The 19762-nt window shown below is 55.9% G+C and overlaps 1 protein-coding gene across 4 annotated transcripts; it reads left to right on the top strand.

Annotated features, from left to right (window-relative positions):
• The first annotated feature begins 2632 nt into the window (after positions 1–2632).
• On the top strand, positions 2633–14691 carry LOC138731783 (tRNA-dihydrouridine(47) synthase [NAD(P)(+)]-like). 4 transcript variants are annotated; one of them, XM_069877944.1, is made up of 13 exons: positions 2633–2683; positions 3398–3725; positions 4709–5293; positions 6364–6405; positions 6504–6656; positions 6753–6869; positions 7259–7324; positions 7412–7522; positions 11589–11685; positions 12245–12320; positions 12594–12782; positions 12869–12997; positions 14539–14691. In XM_069877944.1, exons 1-13 carry the CDS (start codon positions 2649–2651, stop codon positions 14609–14611), a joined length of 2001 nt encoding a protein of 666 aa, XP_069734045.1. In that variant the 5' UTR covers positions 2633–2648; the 3' UTR covers positions 14612–14691. The 4 variants fall into 4 exon arrangements, 3 of the variants coding, with proteins under 3 accessions (XP_069734045.1, XP_069734047.1, XP_069734048.1); XR_011339198.1 differs by lacking the exon at positions 12594–12782 and having other exon boundaries at positions 12205–12320; XM_069877946.1 differs by lacking the exon at positions 12594–12782.
• The last annotated feature ends 5071 nt before the right edge of the window (positions 14692–19762 follow it).

Raw genomic sequence — 19762 nt, 5'->3', positions numbered from 1 at the left:
ATCACCACCCAGCAAGCGCAGGGCACTGGGAGAGGGGGAAGGGGTGGAAGGGTGGGATTAGAGAAAGGGCAGGGGTGAGATGGAGAAGGGGAGTAGGGTTGGGGAGGACAGCAGGTTGAGTTTTGAGGGAGGAGGAGGTTCAAGTAGCCTTGATAGGACTGTTTCTCTTTGTTTTTCCCATTAAAACTTGTTTCTCCACAACTGCTCCCTGTCTGTGTGGGAGAGAGAGGGGGCACAGGGGGCACATGAAAACAGCGCCCAAGAAGGGCAAAACCAAACCCCATGGAGCCCCAAATCCAAGCCCACAAGCCCCAAAGGGAACAGAGCCCTCCCAGAGCCAAGCCCCAGCCCCAGCAGAGCAGGCGGGGGCAGGAGAGGGCTCCCCTTTCCCTGGGGAAGCAGCCCTGTCCAGCTGAAGCACCTGCAGAGTGTGATAATCTCCCCTCAGTCTCCTCGTGTCCAGGCTGAGGAGACCAAGTAACTGCAGTCACTCCCCATACCACCTCCCCTCTAAACCCTTTGAGGCTGTAACGAGTGTTCCAAACTCAAGGGGAAGCCGTGGCAGTTAGCGAGGACGGGCAGAGCTCAGCGGGTGCCATCTCTGCCAAGGGCAGAGAGCTGGCAACCCCCGGGGCCTTTGTGCTCCGCTCTCACACCCTTTCCCAGGGGCTGGTGGGAAGCTCGCCCGAGGCTCAGCCTCGTAAAGCCTCCGAGCCAGTGCCCCAAGAAGGGATTAGATGCCGAAGCCTGTGACCTCAGCTGAGTACGAGTCAAAAGCACTCTGACTTCAGCCTTATTGCCCCACAACAACATCAGTGAAATCATTTCATTAGCCTCCAGGGCCTCATTTCCTTCCTTCCCTCAGCCAAGATGAAGCTTAGAATAGTATTTTGCATTCCTCATTATTTCTCTCTAAAACTAATTAAGACTCATTCACCCAAAAGCTCTTCTCACAGCAGTCTGGCTTCATCATGCAACCTGCCCACCCTTGGCAATGGCAAAAGCACCCAACGGGGCTCCCAGCTCCTCCCAAAGATGCTTCTGATGGAGCATCTGGAGAGAAGTGCAGTACAGCAGCAGAAAAATGAAAATAAAGCCCCGTGTGCAGTCTTACCTCCCCCCCATGCGCACACACATCTCTTGCACGCCCATGAGCAAACTCATACTGCAGCAATTCCCTGATGGCACAAGCACTCTTGCTCTCTCAGCTTCTAGTAACCCCTAAGGGCAAAACCCACAAGTTGCTTTCTGCCACCTCTTGGTATCTGTGCTACAAAGCGGGTCTAAAACCGCTCCAGTCTGCTTTTCAGTGCTTATGTGAATAAAGGCAATTTGTTTTCCTCATAAAGAGGACTAGTAAAGCCCTTGGATTCAGCGCCGAGTGGGGACAGCAAAGACGATGAAGAAGAGGTCTCCACGTTTGAGCTTCACAGCTATTTCTCACCCTCTCGGTGGCCACAGCCAAGAGTGAATCCTCCCAGACAAGGCAGCCTTGTCTCTGGGCTCCTCCATCCATCCTGTCCCCAGCCCATGGCAGGAGGGAGGCACGATGGCCTGTAATGAGGAGCATCGGCCAGTTCTCAGGGGCACTCACTGAGGGGGAGACAAAGCCAACCCATGCCTCACCTGGGATGAGCTTCAAAACGTTCCCCAAGGGTATTATGGAAAATCCTGTGGCCGGAGCACAGGCAGAATTCTGCTCACAGAACAGCTCCGAGGCAGAATTACAGCAGGAGATGGCTCATCCTTTCAGTTTGGGCCAAGCACCCAGCAACCAGGCCCAAAGTTACTGCTCCAAAGCCCTCAAACACACCAAAACGCCGCAAAGTGCCCTGCAGGGAGCTGCCCCTTCTCCAGCAGGCAGCAAGGAAGAGGCAGAGGAGCCAGACCCGCTCCCCAAAGCCAGCGAACCCCGCACAAAGGGCAAAACCCAAAACCCAGAGGGGCTTTCCTGTTCCTGCCCAAGAGCAAGGCCTGGGTCGATACCAAAAAGACCAACACATAAACTCTCTAAGACTCATTTGGAGTTTCAGAAAGCAAGCAGCCTTTGTAGCAGCACTAGATGCTTGGAGGAATAATTCCATCAGAGATGATTCAAGACGACACATTTGCTCAGCACAGATCATTCTTAACACAAGACATTGGCAGGTGAGAAACATCTTTCACTGGGAAAACACTGAGAAGGACAAAGTCTTTGAGGCAAAGACAATATTTTTATTTTACAATTCAGCACTGAACTGGATGCCCTCCTACAAAAGGCGTAACACCTTGCAGCAGCAGTGGGTATATTTACTAGTTTTAAACAAAGAAGCCTGTAAATCCTCCAAGAATGTTGTGCTGTGGGCTTTTTTGAGTTACCCAACCACGTCTGGAGACTGCCTTCAGGCTCTTTCCTGACCTAAACCAGGTCTCTGTTCCAAGACAACCGAACACAACAACACACCCCAGCCCGCCCGCCCGCCGCGCTGAGGGACCCGCCCCGCCACTCGGCCTTTTATACCGCCCGCCGTCTCGCGCAGCGTCACGTGGTCCCACCCAGCCCGCCGCGGTGCCCGTCCCCGTGTCACGTGACGGGACTGCCTCCCCTACCACGTGGTCCTGCGCCGCGTCACGTGGTCCCGTCGTACGTCATCACCGCGCGCCGCAGCATGGCCGGGGCCGGGGTGGCTGCGGTTCGCGCCCCGTGAGTGCAGGCCCGGGGCTCGCCCCGTCGCCCCCGATCCGGGCCCGGCAGCTCCACAGTCCCCCCTCGGTCCGTGTCCTCCCCTCCGTAGCCTCCCCAGGCCCGTACCTGGCCTCCCCGTAGGCCCCCCGGTCAGCACCCGCTCCTTTTAGAGCTCCCCCATCCGTGCTCGCTCCCTCCGTAGCCCCCCCCGGTCCGTGCCAGGTAGCCTCGTAGCCCGCTCCGATCCGCCTCTGCGGTCCCCCGGTCCGTGCCCAGCACCCCCGTGGCCCCCCCGGTCCGTTCCTAGGGCCTCAGTAGCACCCCCGGTCCGTGCCCAGCACTCCGATAGGCACCCGGTCCGTGCCCAGCGCCCCCACGGTCCCCGATCCACGCCTGGGCCGCCTATAGCCCGGCTGATCCGTCCCTGGCCCCTCCATAGTGCCCCCCCAGTCCATGCCCGCTCCCACCATAGCCCCCACGTCCATCCAAGTCCCCTCTGTAGTCCTTCCACGATCCATGCCGGGCCCCCCTGTACCTCCTGGTCCATGCCAGCCCCTCCGCAGCCCCCGCCCCGGTCCGTGCTCATCACCTCTGTGAGCCCTGATCCACGCCCATCCTCCCTGTAGCCCCACCCCGGTCCGTGCCTGGCCCCCCATTCTCCTGCACCCGCTTCTCCCTGCCCCCGCCTCCTCGCTGCCCTTGCTGGACTCACCCGTTGCTCTGGCTCCGTAGGTTCCTCACCTCCAAGGAGCAATTCCATGCGTTCCTGCGGGCAGGGGGGCAGCCCGGCAGCCAGGTGGGCACCGGGACAGAGGAGGATACAGAGGAGAAGAAGGAGGAGGATGCGGAGGAGAAGAAGGAGGAGAAGTGCCAGAGCGAGCCCCCCGCCAAACGGGTGAGGTTGGAAGAGCTCAGCCAGGATGAGGAAAGGCAACAGGCTGCTGGAGCAACGGAGAAGGAGCCCGTGGAGCGGAAGCGAGCCCGGGGGCAGAACAAGAGCAGGCCCTGTATGAAACCAAAGCACTACGAGGAGAGCAGGCTGTGCCCGTCGATGACGCAGGTGGGCTGAGGGGCCCTGCTCCAGGCTGCTTTGGGGGCGGAATCCTGGATCCCCGTGGGCCCTTCCTGCTCCGGGGCTGTGTTTGTGTTTGAGCCTGGGAGAGCATGTTAAAAGTCGAGCTGCACCAGGGCCAACTCCCAGCAGGGAGAGCGTAGCAGGGGCCTGTGCTGGAAAACCACCTCTGCTGGCTGGCTGGGAGAGGATAGAGCGGGACAAGTGGGGTAGGACAAGTTAAGTGTCGTCTTTGCTGAAGTGGTAGCACTAAAATGTCCCCTTGAGTGGGTACGTCGCTGCCCAGCTGCAGCACATTCCAGCTTCCTGGGAGCTTTTCATCAAATGCCCAGTGTCACTCGGGGAGCGATGAGTGCTCTGAACAGTCCTGCGGCCTCTCTGGTCCAGCACAGCCCCAGGCTCCCCCTGTGTGACCGGCACACCCTGGGCAGGCAAGTGGAGGAGAGAGGTTTTCGTAGAATCACAGAATCACTAGTTTGGAAAGGACCCACAGGATCATTGAGTCCAACCATTCCCATCCATCACTAAACCATGTCCCTCAGCACCTCATCCACCTGTCCCTTAAACACCTCCAGGGAAAGTGACTCAACCCCCTCCCTGGGCAGCCTCTGCCAGTGCCCGATGACCCTTTCCATGGAAAATTTTTTCCTAATGTCCAGCCTGAACCTCCCCTGGTGGAGCTTGAGGCCATTCCCTCTCGTCCTGTTCCCTGTCCCTTGGGAGAAGAGCCCAGCTCCCTCCTCTCCACAACCTCCTTTCAGGGAGTTGGAGAGAGCAATGAGGTCTCCCCTCAGCCTCCTCTTCTCCAGGATAAACACCCCCAGCTCTCTCAGCCACTCCTCTTGTTCTCCAGCCCCCTCACCAGCTTCGTTGCTCTTCTCTGGACTCGCTCCAGAGCCTCAACATCGTTCTTGTGGTGAGGGCCCCAGAACTGAACACAGGATTCAAGACTCCCTCTTCCTTCTTTCAAGGGGTGTGCAGAGAAGTGCTGCTTCGGCTCGCGGTGCCGCTTCCTGCACGACATCGGCGAGTACATGGCCACGAAGCCAGCCGACCTGGGGCGCAGCTGTGTGCTCTTTGAAACCTTCGGCAAGTGCGTTTACGGCGTCACGTGCCGCTTTGCCCAAGCCCACCTCGGTGACGGCTACCAGAACATCGTCAACGCCGAGCTGGCCAAGCAATGGGAAGGGAAGTCACTGGTGAGGAACAACCTCTCCAAGGATCTCCAGCACCGGCTGCGCAAGAGGAAGTTCAGCTTCCAGAAGGCTGACGAGTACCTGCGTGGGCTGGCCAAGGCCCACGGCAACGGTGGGAAGGGAGGCAAAACCAGAGAGTGCTCTGCAGAGGAGCAAGGAGTGTCCAGCTGCACAGCACCCCCAGAGGGCCTGGGAGACAGCCTGGAATGTCCTGCCCCACTGGAGCAGGGAGAAGGTGCCAAAGCAGAGGCCTTGCAGAGGCCCAGTCCTGCGGGTGGTGAGGAGGCTTCCTCCATCAAAACCGTGGGCCCGGTGACAGATGAAGATGTGATAAAGCTGCGGCCGTGTGAGAAGAAGCAGGTGAGAGCTGGGTCGAGGGCTGCTGTCTCTCGTGTACCTGGCCAGTGGTTGGGATGGTGCTTGGGAAGAGAGAGACCTCTCCGCTGGGCGGGAGGCAGGCAGAGGACAGGGCTGCTTGGGGCCCGCGCTCTGTAGTGAGGGGCAGGAGGCAGGAGGGTGAGGTCTTGGGGCTGTGGTGTTGGCCTCGGAGGGGTGAGAACCAAGAGAATCTGCAGCCCTGTGCGTGTGCAGGGGGGTTGGGGCTGAGCTGTCAGTGAGGCTCTGGAGTGAGTCCAGGGAAGAGCAACGAAGCTGGTGAGGGGGCTGGAGAAGAAGAAGAGCGGCTGAGAGAGCTGGGGGTGTTTAGCCTGGAGAAGAGGAGGCTGAGGGGAGACCTCATTGCTCTCTCCAACTCCCTGAGAGGAGGTTGTGGAGAGGAGGGAGCTGGGCTCATCTCCCAAGTGACAGGGGAGAGGACGAGAGGGAATGGCCTCAAACTCCGCCAGGGGAGGTTCAGGCTGGACATTAGGAAAAAAATTTTCACGGAAAGGGTCATTGGGCACTGGCAGAGGCTGCCCAGGGAGGGGGCTGAGTCACCTTCCCTGGAGGGGTTTCAGGGACAGGTGGATGAGGTGCTGAGGGGCATGGTTTAGTGACAGGAATGGTTGGACATGATGATCTGGTGGGTCTTTTCCAACCTGGTGATTCTATGATTCTATGAAGTGATCTGTAAGGAGCAGCAAGGCTGGGGCTGCTTGGTTTGTCTGTACTGCACGGCCCTTTCCTGGCAGAGAGTGTTGCCTCCTTCCTGTCCTTGTTGCTTCCATCCCTCTGTATCAGTGACTGCTTTGAGTTTTCTCCAGGCTGATAAAAAAAAAATATTGAGCAGTTTGAAGTTTTGGTTCTTTAATCCAAACGATCTGTTCTCAGGGAACAGTTGAGGTTCTCAAACAAAACCACTGGTTGCCTGGGTTTCCCACCGAGTTTTACCCAAGGCAAGTGATAAAATTGCTAACTGGAATCTCTCTCCCTCTTTAATCTCTTCTGGTTCAGCTCTGCTAACGTGTTCCTCCATCCTTATTGTTTTCTAGTTGAAGATCCAAGGCAAGCTCTACTTGGCTCCACTGACCACAGTAGGTAGAGAATTCTCTCCTGTCAAAATTTGCCATTGGGACACTTAGAATGGAGCAAATCTCCTGACAGACCTGTCTGCCTGCTCTCTCTCTCTCAGTGTGGTAACCTCCCTTTCCGAAGGATCTGCAAGCGTTTTGGGGCAGATGTCACCTGTGGAGAGATGGCTGTGTGTACACACCTGCTTCAGGGCCAGTCCTCCGAGTGGGCTCTCCTCAAACGGCATCACACAGAAGATATTTTTGGGGTGCAGGTGAGTGCTATCGTCTCGATAACCAAAGAAATACGAACTCGCTTCTGAGGAGAAAAGCAGCTTCTTGAACTCGTACCCTCCATTTCTCTTTGGCAGCTGGAGGGAGCTTTTCCAGACACGATGACCAAATGTGCAGAGCTCCTGAACCAGAGCATTGAAGTGGACTTTGTAGACATCAATGTTGGGTGTCCCATTGACCTGGTCTACAAGAAGGTAAGAAGATGTTCTGCACTGCGTTTTGCTTCCTTCAAGAGATGCTGGTTTCTTGCCTCATCTCCTGTTCCCTGATCTCTCCTGCCGGTCTGATCCAGAGCTCCCAGTTCATTTACGTAGGCTGGACTCCAGCAGGAAGGCAAAAGAGCTGTTCAAAGAGCAGGGAAGGGTTTGCTGTCTCTCGCTGTCTGCAGGCAGAAGTTGGGATAGAAAAGGGCCATGTTTGTTTTTTTTTTTTTATGTTGAGGAGTCCCCTTTCTCCAAGCCTTGAGATGCTCCAAGTGTTCCCCGCATCCCCCGAGCAGAGGCTGCTGGGGAGCAGCTCCGAGAAGGCTCCTCGCTATGCAAGGAGGCAGAAAGTGTTGACTGTTCCACTTCTTGTCCCCCAGGGAGGAGGCTGCGCTCTGATGACTCGGTCCAACAAGTTTGAACAGATCGTCCGAGGGATGAACTCGGTGAGTCAGAGCACCGGCCGGCAGCGGGAGGTGAGCGGATGGAGCCAACTCCTGCCTCAGCCGGGCCTCCCTCTCCCCTCTCTGCAGGTGCTGGATGTCCCACTGACTGTGAAGATACGGACAGGGGTGCAAGAAAAGATTAACGTGGCTCATAAACTCATCCCCAAGCTCCGGGAGTGGGGAGCATCCATGGTCACGGTACAGGGATACTTGCTGTGGTGTGAGATTGTGGGCTGGTGCTTGGGGAACTCTGCTGGCCTATCAGCCTGGGGCACGGTGACTTTCCCCTTCCCCACAACTGAGCAGCTCTTTCAAACCCCTTTGACCTTTCAGTGTTTTCTGCTAAGAACAGAGGCAAATTCCAATGCTCAGAGCATTTTCTGAGGTGCTCCTGAGCCTCAGATCCGTTACAAAGAGAGGTGGTTCCTGCAGCGCTGTGGAGCAGAGGCATCAGCCTCGTTCTAGCAGAGCTGGGGAAGCAATGGAACCATCTCTCCACAGAGAGGTCTGGTGCTTACCGGGGGTATCAGTGAAGGAGGGAGCTAGAAAACTTCCTTCCCTGGTCCACGAGACAGACTACTATCCTCTGATAGTCCAAACTGGTAATGATGGTCTAGTAAACAGAAAGACCAGAACCATCAAGAAAGACTTCAGGGCCATTGGGAAAATGATGGAGGGCTCTGGGGCACAAATAGTACTCTGCTCCATCCCAAGGCTAAATAGAGAGGAGCAGGAAGTCAGGAAGAAGAATTTGATTAATGCCTGGCTCCGAGCCTGGTGTGAGGAGAGGGGCTTTGGCTTCTTTGATCATGGGGTGGCTCACGCACCCCCAGGCTTTGCTGCTAAGGATGGGACACGTGTGTCTCCTAGGGGGAATAAAGCCCTTGCTAGAAGCCTAGCTAAGCTCATAAATCGAGCTTTAAACTAGATGTGAAGGGGGAGGGGGTTGAGCCCAGGTTAGACAGGAACGAGCTTGGACGTGGGGCAATGGAGAATCAGAGAGGGTGTGCTGGTGAGGACCACCAGTACCTCACCACCCAGAAAGTGGGGGAGAACACACCTGGGGGTGCTAAGGGAGATAGGGGCACTCTGGAGCTAGCTACTCCAGTTACCAGGCAGTTGGGAACGAGCTCTGTTCCCTCTAAGAGGGCTGAAGGCTCAGCAGCTCAGCTGAAGGGCATTTACACCAATGCACGCAGCCTGGGGAATAAGAAGGAAGAGCTGGAAGCTGTCGTAGGGCAAGGAGCCTATGATGTCGTTGCCCTCACGGAAACATGGTGAGACGACTCATATAACTGTAGTACAACTATGGTGGGGTACAAACTCTTCAGGCGGGACAGGAAGGGCAGGAGAGGAGGCGGGGTAGCCCTCTTTGTGAGGGAGGACTTGGACACCGTTGAGCTGCATTGTGGCGATGAGGAGATTGAGTGCCTGTGGGTTAAAATGAGAGGAGCCCACCAGAAGGTAGATGTTGTGATGGGAGTCTGTTACAGACCACCCAGCCAAGGAGAAGCAGCTGATGAGCTCTTCTATAAACAGCTGGGGTTAATCTCTAGATCAATGCCTCTTGTTCTTGTGGGAGACTTCAATCTTCCTGATATCTGCTGGAAGTACAATAGAGCAGAAAGGAAGCAGTCTAGGAGGTTCCTGGAGTGCGTGGAAGACAACTTCCTTGCACAGCTGGTGAATGAACCAACAAGGGAGGGTGCCCTCCTGGGCCTGCTGTGTGTGAACAGAGAAGGCCTTGTGGGGGATGTGGCAGTAGGTGGACGCCTAGGACAAAGCGATCATGAGATGATGGGGTTTTCTGTTCTAGGTGAAGTGAAGAGGGTGGTTAGCAGGACATTAGCATTAAATTTCCAGAGGGCAGACTTTGAACTCTTCAGAAGGCTGGTTGGCAAAGTCTCATGGGAGACAGTACTTAAGGGCAAGGGAGCCCATGAGGGCTGGGAGCTCTTCAAAAAGGAAATCCTAGCAGCTCAGGAGAAAGCCATCCCCGTGTTCCGGAAAAAAAGCCGGTAGGGGAGAAAGCCAGCTTGGTTGAACAGAGAGATCTTGAGTGATATCAAGAAGAAGAGAAATGTTTATGGGCTCTGGAAGAGGGGCAGGCCTCTTGGGTGGACTACAGGAGGGAAGTGAGATTGTGTAGAGAAAAAATCAGAAAGGCTAAGGCTCAGCTAGAAATCAGATTGTCAAAGTCTGTGAAAGATAACAAAAAATCCTTCTATAAATATATAAATAATAAAAGGAGGACTAGGGAGACCATACAGTCCCTATTGGACGCAGAAGGAACAACAGCGACAGGGGGTGAGGAAAAGGCTGAGGTACTTAATGCCTTCTTTGCCTCAGTCTTTATTTGTAAAGAAAGTCGTTCAGTCTGTGTACAAACCCAGGAGCTAGAGGAGCCAAATGAGGCTCCCATGATCCAAGAGGAGGTGGTCAGGGCCTTGCTAGCCCAGCTAGACACCCACAAGTCTATGGGGCCGGATGGGATTCACCCAAGGGTATTGAAGGAGCTGATGGGTGTGCTGGCCAAACCCCTTTCCATCATCTTCCAACAGTCCTGGAAGACTGGGGAAGTCCCACTGGACTGGAGGCTGATGTTGTGCCCATCTACAAGAAGGGTCGCAGGGAGGACCCAGGGAACTCCAGGCCTGTCAGTCTGACCTCAGGGCCAGGGAAAGTCATGGAGCAGGTGATCTTGAGTGCTATCATGAAGCACATGCAAGAGAACCGGGTGATCAGGCCCAGTCAACATGGGTTCACAAAAGGCAGGTCTTGCCAGACTAACCTGATAGCCTTCTATGACAAAGTGGCTCGGCTGCTGGATGAGGGAAAGGCTGTGGATGTATCTTCCTGGACTTCAGTAAAGCCTTTGACACAGTTTCTCACAGCATTCTGCTTGAGAAACTGTCACCTCTGGCCTGGACAGGCGCACACTCTGCTGGGTGGAAAACTGGTTGGCTGGCCGGGCCCAGAGAGTGGTGGGAAATGGAGTTAACTCCAGCTGGAGGCCCGTGACAAGTGGGGTTCCCCAGGGCTTGGTGCTGGGTCCAGCCCTGTTCAGTGTCTTTATCAGTGACCTGGATGAAGGCATCGAGTGCACCCTTAGCAAGTTTGCAGACGACACTAAGCTGGGTGGAAGTGTGGATCTGCTGGAGGGTCGGGAGGCTCCAAAGGGATCTGAACAGGCTGGACCGCTGGGCTGAGACCAATGGGATGAGGTTTGACAAGGCCAAATGCCGGGTCCTGCACTTGGGGCACAACAACCCTGTGCAGATACAGACTAGGAGAAGTCTGGCTGGAAAGCTGCCTGGAGGAGAGGGACCTGGGGGTGTTGGTTGACAGTGAGTGAACATGAGCCAGCAGTGGCCCAGGTGGCCAAGAAGGCCAATGGCATCTTGGCTTGGATCAGAAACAGTGTGGCCAGCAGGTCCAGGGAGGTTCTTCTCCCTCTGTACTCGGCACTGGTGAGACTGCTCCTCGAATCCTGTGTTCAGTTCTGGGCCCCTCACCACAAGAAGGATGTTGAGGCTCTGGAGCGAGTCCAGAGAAGAGCAACGAAGTTGGTGAAGGGGCTGGAGAACAGGCCTTATGAGGAGCGTCTGAGAGAGCTGGGGGTGTTTAGCTTGGAGAAGAGGAGGCTGAGGGGAGACCTTATTGCTCTCTATAACTACCTGAACGGAGGTTGTAGAGAGGAGGGTGCTGGGCTTTTCTCCCAAGTGACAGGGGACAGGACAAGAGGGAATGGCCTCAAGCTCCACCAGGGGAGATTTAGGCTGGACATTAGGAAAAAGTGTTTCATGGCAAGGGTCATTGGTCCCTGGCAGAGGCTGCCCAGGGAGGTGGTTGAGTCCCCTTCCCTGGAGGGGTTTAAGGCACGGGTGGACGAGGTGCTGAGGGACGTGGTTTAGTGTTTGATAGGAATGGTTGGACTCGATGATCCAGTGGGTCTCTTCCAACCTGGTTATTCTATGATTGTATGATTCTATCTCATTTGCCTGGGAATGAGCAAAGAGTAAACATTCCCTTTCTGTGTGAGCAGTCACCTCTTGCTCTGGCTTGCAAATAGCTGAAATATTCCTGGGGAAGCATCCAGCCCTTTCTTGGCTCTGCTAACCAGTTCCCCAGCCTGGGCTGTTAACAACTGCCTGGATTGTACGTCCAGAGGGCTCCTTTACCCCAACTGGAGTCTTTGCCTTTGCACATTCTTCCAGTGCTCCAGGGGCATTTGCTGAGGTCTCACAGCCACCTTCTTCCCCAGCTCCACGGCCGATCCAGGGAACAGCGGTACACGAGGAGCGCGGACTGGGACTACATAGCAGAATGTGCTAAAATAGCAACCCCCATGCCTCTTTTTGGTAGGTGTTTGTGTTCTTTTGTCCTGTGAACTGAAAGTGCCACACGATTGATTTGAGATGTCTTTAGTAAAGCAAAGATCCGGGCTTCCGAGGATACTTGGCGTGGGGGAAAGGTTGGAGTATCCCTCCTGCTGCTGGTGCCACGATGGAGCAAGTTCCCAGCAGCTCTTGTGCAGCCCAGCTCTGCCTGTGTGCTCGGGGCCAGGCGTGATGAGCACTGAGCGGAGCGGGAGGCGAAGGGACCCGCAGGATACAAAGCACTTTGTTTCCAGCAGGGGTTTTCTCCCTTGGGCACCAGCACAGGGAGTCCCAGCAAAACCTTCAGGGTGGGAGTTGGGAGTGGGGAAGGAGGGAGGAGAAGGCTCTGCCTTTCCTTGTGAGAAGAACATTAATCAGCAGCCTCCGTGGGAGTCTGCGCTCATGAGCCCCAGAGCCTCTTGGGGCAGTCTGGCTCTTGGGCCCTGTGGCCACTGTGAATTAATCCCACACCCGAATTATCTCCTTTTGACTTGCCCTCAGGTATCGCTTTGACCTCTGGCTTCTCCCTTCCTCTGGACAGGGAACGGGGATATTCTGTCTTACGAAGATGCTCAGCGAGCCATGCAGACGGGCGTTTCGGGAGTTATGATTGCAAGGCAAGTGCCTGTGTTTCCCCTTTGCTTTCTTGGAGCAAGGTTAAAAAAGGAATAAAATACTTAAACAAGCCCAAAGCAGGAAAACTTTCCTCTTTAACTTCCTAAAATCAGTTTGCAGCTGTAGGAGCTTAAAGCAGCTTCCTGTGGAGAGCAGAACAAACAATTAAACCAGCCTGGGCTGGCAAATGGAGCACTAGGAAGTGTCTGGAATGGGTTGGTGTAGTGAGAAGCATCAGTTGTGGGCATAACAATGCGCGTTTTCCTTGGCTGCAGAGGGGCACTCATCAAACCGTGGCTTTTCACTGAAATTAAGGACCAGAGACACTGGGATATCTCCTCCAGCGAGAGATTTGATATCCTCAAAGACTTCTCCAACTACGGCCTTGAGCACTGGGGGTCGGATACTCAGGGGGTGGAGAAGACCAGGAAGTTCCTGCTGGAATGGCTCTCATTTCTGTGCAGGTAGTTCTCCCCAGCTGAGAGCAGCTTTAACCTCGCAAACCTGTCCCGTTTGACAAAAGCACGCATGCTATCCCATGTCATTGCAGGTATATTCCAGTTGGCTTATTAGAACACCTACCTCAGAAAATTAACGAGCGGCCGCCTTACTATCTGGGGAGAGACTACATGGAGACGCTGATGGCGAGCCAGAACGTGGATGATTGGATTAAAATAAGGTAATGAAACACTGTATTTCATTTAAGTTGCTAGGAAGAGACATTGCAGAGCCCCACAGAGTCACTGTGCCTTGCAGGCATCCTCCAAAGAGTGAATGACGACTCTTTCCGTTTAAGGGCTTGTAAGGACCCAGCCAGGGTTCACCAGTGCTTCCCTTTGAAGTTTTAATTGAGCTTGAAGCTGCCCTCAAGAGCTCTCTCAATCCCAGGATCTGCTTCAGCAAGGGATCCGGTACCTGCTGCCAATCCACAATTGGCTGCCCTCTTTCCTGACACGCTGTTCATCCCAGGAGAGAGGAAAGCACAACGCTGGGACATCTTGGGCTTTCAGCACCGGCTCCCTCCGTGCTCTGCCCCGCCAGTCCCATCCTGCCACCCCCATGCAGATACTGAGCCCAGTTTTCATGATCCAGTTTCTGAGTTGATGCAACAACGTGTAGGAAACTGTTCTTCCGCACACCTACAAGTCCTCAAGCAGCAGCTTGAAATGATTTCACAAGCTTCAAGGCAGCTGAAATGCGAGCTGGAGCAGGCAGCTGCTGTCTTCCCCTCAAAAGAGAGAGCAGCAAAGAGGGAGCGTGGCTAGAGCCTGCTCTGGGCGTGCTGATCCTCAGCCCTTTTCTTAGCACTGTCATCAACTGCTTAAAACCGTGATCCAAGGCCATCAAGTTTGGATCAGCATTTTGAAATGCCCTTTTTCAAGGCTGACTTTAGGCTGCACAAAACTTTGTAACCCGTGGTTTTCCCTGTGTCACAAGACAGACATTGATAGGCACAAGATCATAAAGCAGTTTGGGTTTATTGATTAAAGCCTGTTGAAAGGAGATGCTGCCAGAAGTAGAGATCTCTGAGAGTGCTCTTTGTGCTGTAGATTGAGGCTCTTGCTTTGCAGTTCTGTGCCCTGCTGGGATCCTCTCTCTCTTTCTGACATGGCTTAGGGAAAGGTGTAGTGATGCTGTATGGAACCAGCATCCCCCTTGCCTGCAAAGAAGATGATCCTGCACTGAAAATACGGTGTGAGTTCCAACGTGCTAAGAAACAGTTGAAGCCTGAAGCTGGGATAAATGTGATGGCGCTAGAACTGGCTGAGAGCATTTTAGGCTCTGACCTGAGTCCTTTTTGGCCTGAACAGGGTTGTGGCTTTGCACACGCACAGGGAGAGCTGGGGAGGAACTTCCCTAAGGCTGGTGTTGGCTTTAGGCACGACCTTGGCAGCAGGGAGGCTGGGGTTCAGCTCACCAACCTTAGGGCCCCATTTTGCCTTCGATTCTCAGTGACTCCCCAGCAAGAAGGGCACTGCCCACAGCTGGAGGCTCTTGGGGGCTGTGGGTCAGGGTTAAAGCTCAGCACCTGAGATGGTTTTGTGCAGGAACCTTCTATCTTCAGGAGGGTAAAGGCTTCTTGAACTCATCTGAGTGCAGTCAGCATCGCAGCCGAGCCACAGGGCTACGCAGCCACTGGGTCCAGTGCCTCTGTTGTGCTGAGCACAAACCGCTCCTTGCCTTTTGGTTTATCTTTCTTCTTTTCTTTCTTTCCACCAGTGAGCTGCTTCTGGGACCTGTACCGACCAGCTTCACCTTCCTGCCGAAACACAAGGCAAATTCCTACAGATAGGGCTGAGAGGAGGCTCTTTGCTGAAGCATCAAGGTGCTCAGCTGTTTGCCAGGATGAAATAAAATTTGATGTTTTTAGAAGCTCAGTTGCCTTCTTGCCCCCAGCGCTGGTCCCTGCCACAACCAGGGACAGCATGGCCCTGCCAGGAGGAGAGAGAGCTGCTCTCTTCCCCTTCAGGAGACGAAAAGTTGTGATGGGGATATTTCAGCAAGGGCAGGGGGAAAACGTGCCAGCATCAGCTTCCCTTGCCCCCTCGAGCTCCTTCCACCAATCCCTCCATCACTCCAGCCAGTGCAGGGGCAGAAGCGCAGGCAAAGGGCACAAAGGCGGTTGCCGTGTGTCACAAAGAGGATGCAGAGCCCCCCACCTTGTGTCCTGGGACACCCCAGAGAGTCCTTGGTGACCGACAGTTAGAAGGCACCATGGCCCAGAGGAGACAGCAGCTCCCACTGCCTGGTGCTCAGGCCTCGGCCAAACGCCGGCGCGTTGAGCCAGTTATCGCGTCCAAAGCTTTCTGCGCGGGAGGTAGGGACTCACCCCGAGCTCTGCAGCCCGATTTTGCTCTTGGGGGACAAGAGCAGAGGTGACGCCGACCCCGGCTCCTGTCTCTCTTCCAGGCTCAGCCCTCCTGCCACAGCAGCCTGGGCAGCAGCAGCCCCTGCCCATGGCCTTGGCTCCCTCGGAAGAGGTGGCAGCCCAGGACCTGCAGGCCCCACCAGCAGGTAGAGCTCCCCTGTCTGCTCTGGCCCCCAGCACCTTCCACACCTGCAGCGTCCCCACCAGCCCTGTCCCCAAGCAACGATGGCACAGAGGGCAGCGAGCTGGGCCGAGCGTCCCTGCCCTCGCCCGCGTGACGCGGGCCCAGGAAATCCCAGGGCCAGAGAATCCCAGTTCCTCGGGGTCATCTCTCCCGTGTCACCTCCTGGAAGCCAGTCTCCTCCCTGATTTGCAACCCCACTCCCTCCAGCAACGGAGCTCACCCTGCAGGGAAGGCCCCACCACAAACTCCCCACGTGCCTGGTGCAGAGCTGGAGGTCGTGGGTGATGGGGACTAGCACGGTGGGTACCTCTGGAGGTTCCCCCAGCCTAGCATGACTCCCTCTCACCCCCACAGGGCCGCAGGTCGCTCCAGCTGGCTGCTCTTTGGACATCCATCTCCAGAGCAGCCAGCAGCCCATCACCTTCCCACCTCCAGTGACAACATCTCTTGGAGGGCCCAGGATGGCTCCATGGTGCACGGTCCTCTTGGTTCCCTGGGGCAGTAAGACCACCCTGACCATCCCAGCCCCAGGGACATGCTCCTGCCAAGACCCCAAACTCCTGACATCCACCAAGGAGAAGCCACAGAAGAACAACAAGATGAAGATGGTGGTGGCCCAGGCCCCACCAGCGGCATCTGTAGTCTCCAGCCGTGGCCAGAATAACATCGGAGAGCAGCCCCAGGCCATTAACACCAGCAGTGCAGCGCGCTCCAGCACAGAGGCCTCTTTGGAGAATGGCATCTCCCCAGGCAGCGATGTCACCTCCAGCCCCTCTCAACTGCCTGAGGAGGTGCCCCTCAAAGAGGCCCTGAAATACTTTGATTGTTTTGTGGAGGAGGTGGGGGACGTGGCCAGCAGCAGCCCCACCGAAGAACAACCTGGGGGCACTGCTGTCGCCTTCCCCCCGTGCCCCTTCTCCTCCCTGGCACTGCCTGAGGAGCTGCTCTCGCCGGACTACAGCGTCCCAGAGACTGCAGATGCCATCCTGGGCCTGGAGGAGTTTGCCAGGAGTTTGGGGCCCCAAGACCCATGGCAGGACGTTGAGATGGACTTTGGGCCGTCCCAGTGTCCCGCGCTTGAGCGGCGGGGGGCAAAGAGAGAGAAGAGCCCCTCGCCATCACCACCCAGCAAGCGCAGGGCACTGGGAGAGGGGGAAGGGGTGGAAGGGTGGGATGGAGAAGGGGAGCAGGGTTGGGGAGGATGGGGAGAGAGCTTGGAGGGAAGGGGGTGGTTTAATTAGCTTGGGGGGGAGGTTCATGTCACTTTGAAGGGACTTTTGTTCTTGGTTTTTTTTGTCATTGTTTTCGCTATTAAAACTTGTTTCTCAACAACTGCTCCCTGTCTGTGTGGGAGAGGGAGGGGACACATGAAAACAGTGCCCAAGAGGTGCAAAACCAAACCCCACGGAGCCCCAAATCCCACCCCACAAGATCCAAGCGAATGGAGCCACCCCAGGGTCGAGCCCCATCCCCAGCAGAGCAGGCAGGGGCAGGAGGGGGCTCCCCTGTCCCCAGGGAAGCAGCCCCGGACTAGCAAAAGCCCCAAGGAACAGCCCAGTGATGGTCCTTGAGCTCCCTCAACCTACCTTGCACACAGCCATCAAGGAGGCAGAAATGGACCTTGATCCATCCCAGTGCTCGGTGTTTGAGCGGCGGGGGCAAAAGAGAGGGAAGAGCCTCTCACCATCACCACCCAGCAAGCGCAGGGCACTGGGAGAGGGGAAAGAAGTGGGAGAGTGGGAAGAGGTGGAAGAGTGGGAAGAGGTGGAAGAATGGGATTAGAGAGAGGGAAGGGGTGGGATGGAGAAGGGGAGTAGATTTAGGGAGGATGGAAGGGTGGCCTTCACCCTCATCCTCACCCATAAGCGCTCGACCTCCGCATCGCAGCCATCGAGCTGTGTCCAACCAAACCCCTCCCCAACACACACAGCCCCCCCGGCTCCCCTTCCCTGCCGATCCCTTCGGAAGAGCTCACAGCCTGCACTGCAGCCTGGCCGGCACGGGGCTCAGCCGCCGTGTCTCTGGTTTTCTTTCAGCTTGCAGCAGCTCCTGTCCTGGGCCAAAGCCTGTCTGTGCGGGGGGCACGGGGAGCTCTTTCCCAGCAGCGCCGTCCCCTTCCCAGAAGAGCTGGCAGTGGGGCAGGAGACGAGTGAGCAGGGCCTGGAGTTGAGTGTTGGCCACGTTCTCCTTGCCTGCTTGGTCCCTCAGTGCCTCCAGGGTGGAAGCTGCTGCCTTGGCTGCTGCTCTGGTGCCTTCAAGGGGAAGAGGCGGCTGGGCAAGAGCCCCCAGGGCTGAGGTCTTGGCGAGGGAGAGAGGAGAAAACAGACCTGGAACCGCCTGATCATTGCTTGGTTTTGCTGTTGTTGGAGTTCTGCAGCGTCTTGCTGCACCCTCTTTGACTTATCCCGTCGTGGGCAGGAGGAGTGCGAGTGGCTGGGCTGGGCAGACAGCAGGGAAAGCAAGTGCTGCCGTGCCTGCCGGGGCCTGGAGGAACCGCGATTCTTCAACTTTCTCCATTATTTTTGCCTCCAGGGGCTGTTAATGCTGATTTCTCACCAGGGTGGCCTTAGACACAAAGGTTTTATTCCCCTGGAAATGGCAGGGGCTGGCTGCTGTTCACCTGTTTGCTCCCAATTCCAGGCAAGGGACCTTGTCCACCTGCCCCGTTCTTCCCCCTGGACTTTGCCAGGGAACAGGGACTTTCTCCTCCCTCAGAGCAGGCGCTCGCTGGCTCCGCTCACACCTGACGACTGCTCCACGGTTGTGCTGGTGCTGTGATGCTGCTCAGCCCGGGGACAGGAGGCTTATAGCGGCAGCTCAGCCCCAGGGCTGGGAGTTGAGAAGCTTCCCGTGTGCCCCGGCCTTGCTGCGGCCACGCTGGGTCAGCGCAGGGCAGGCAGCTGCGGGGCAACTCCCTGCCGGCGAGGATCTCTTTCCACCCCAGGAATGAACTCGGCGTTAGGGAAGCGGCTCCCAGTTCATGGTGTCTCCTTAGAAGTGTTGTGACGCGAGTGGTGTCCCTCAGGGCTCTGTTGTGGGAGCAGAGCTGTTTAATGGCCTCATCACGGGTGGGTACGGTGGATCGAGTGCGCCCTCAGCCAGTTTGTGGGTGCCAGCGAGCTGAGTGGTGCATCGGATTCACCTGGGGAGGGGACGCGATCCAGAGGGACCTTCAGGCAAGGGAACATCGTGTGGTTGAGGAAGGACGAGGGCAAGGTCCCTGGAGCAGAGAAGGCCCTGGGAAACCTTATAGTGATGTGTGGTCATATGATATAGAGGAAGAAGTTAGACCATATGGTGTGCGAGTTAGGAGGATTACACCCTCGCACCCCTTGGTGAATAAACCCATGCATACTTTATAACCCTTAATGGAGTTACAGAGTTTGATTCTGCGAAACAAGGGAGGGGGTTGAGTCACTTTCCCTGGAGGTTTTTAAGGGACGGGTGAATGAGGCACTGAGGAGCATGGTTTAGTGACTGATATGAATGGTTGGAGTTGATGATCCAGTGGGTCCTTTCCAACCTAGTGATTCTATGAATTCTATGAATCCCCATCACCCCTTGTCTTTTCCATGTGACTCCACATAACAACGGTCTGCGTCCTCTAGGCAGATACCCTTTCTGTACTGGTATGTGGTGATTAGCTCTCCCTTCTCATTATAAATCTCAGCCCCAGGCTCCCAGCCCGTCCTTGCTGCCAGCTGACAGCGATGCGCAAGGTGCAGTTCTGGCTGTAGCTCTGCTGCCAGGCACAGTTCCTCAGCTCACAGAGATAAGTGGCCTTTCTGTACATCACAGCGGCTCTGGGAAATAAAGCTCCATAGCTTTGTTGTCTCCTATTTGCTTCTGCAAACACCCACAGCATCTTAGGTTCTTGTGGAACGGTTCACCTTGAGGACGCTCTCCAGGTGAGTTGCAGGACAACCAGGGCTGACACCGAGCCGGCACGGGTTCATGAAGGGCTGGTCCTGCTTGACCAACTTGATCTCCATCTATGACCAGGTGATCCACCTGGTGGGCGAAGGAAAGGCTGTGGATGTTTCCTGCCTGTACGTCAGTAAAGCTTTGGACACCAAAGAGCTTCCTAGAGAAGCTGGTGGCCCATGGCTGGGACAGGCATGCTTTCCACTGGGTGAAAACTGCCTGGATGGCCGAGCCCAGAGAGCGAATGCAGTTGCACCAGGGAGGTTTAGATTGGATGTTAGGGGCTGCAGAGGACAGCAGGGAGGACGGGGATGTCTGCCCGCTCCAGCTGCTCGGCTCTCCCCTCTGCAATTGTTGGGAGCGGCGCTGTTGGTTGGAGAGGACAGCGCCGTCATAGAATCATAAGGTTGGAAAAGACCTCCGAGTTCATCAACTTCAACCATACCCGTCCACTACTAAACCATCCC

This window comes from Phaenicophaeus curvirostris, chromosome 28 (genome assembly GCF_032191515.1).
Source record: "Phaenicophaeus curvirostris isolate KB17595 chromosome 28, BPBGC_Pcur_1.0, whole genome shotgun sequence".
NCBI classification, from domain to species: domain Eukaryota; kingdom Metazoa; phylum Chordata; class Aves; order Cuculiformes; family Cuculidae; genus Phaenicophaeus; species Phaenicophaeus curvirostris.
This window is presented reverse-complemented; position numbering and strand designations above follow the sequence as displayed.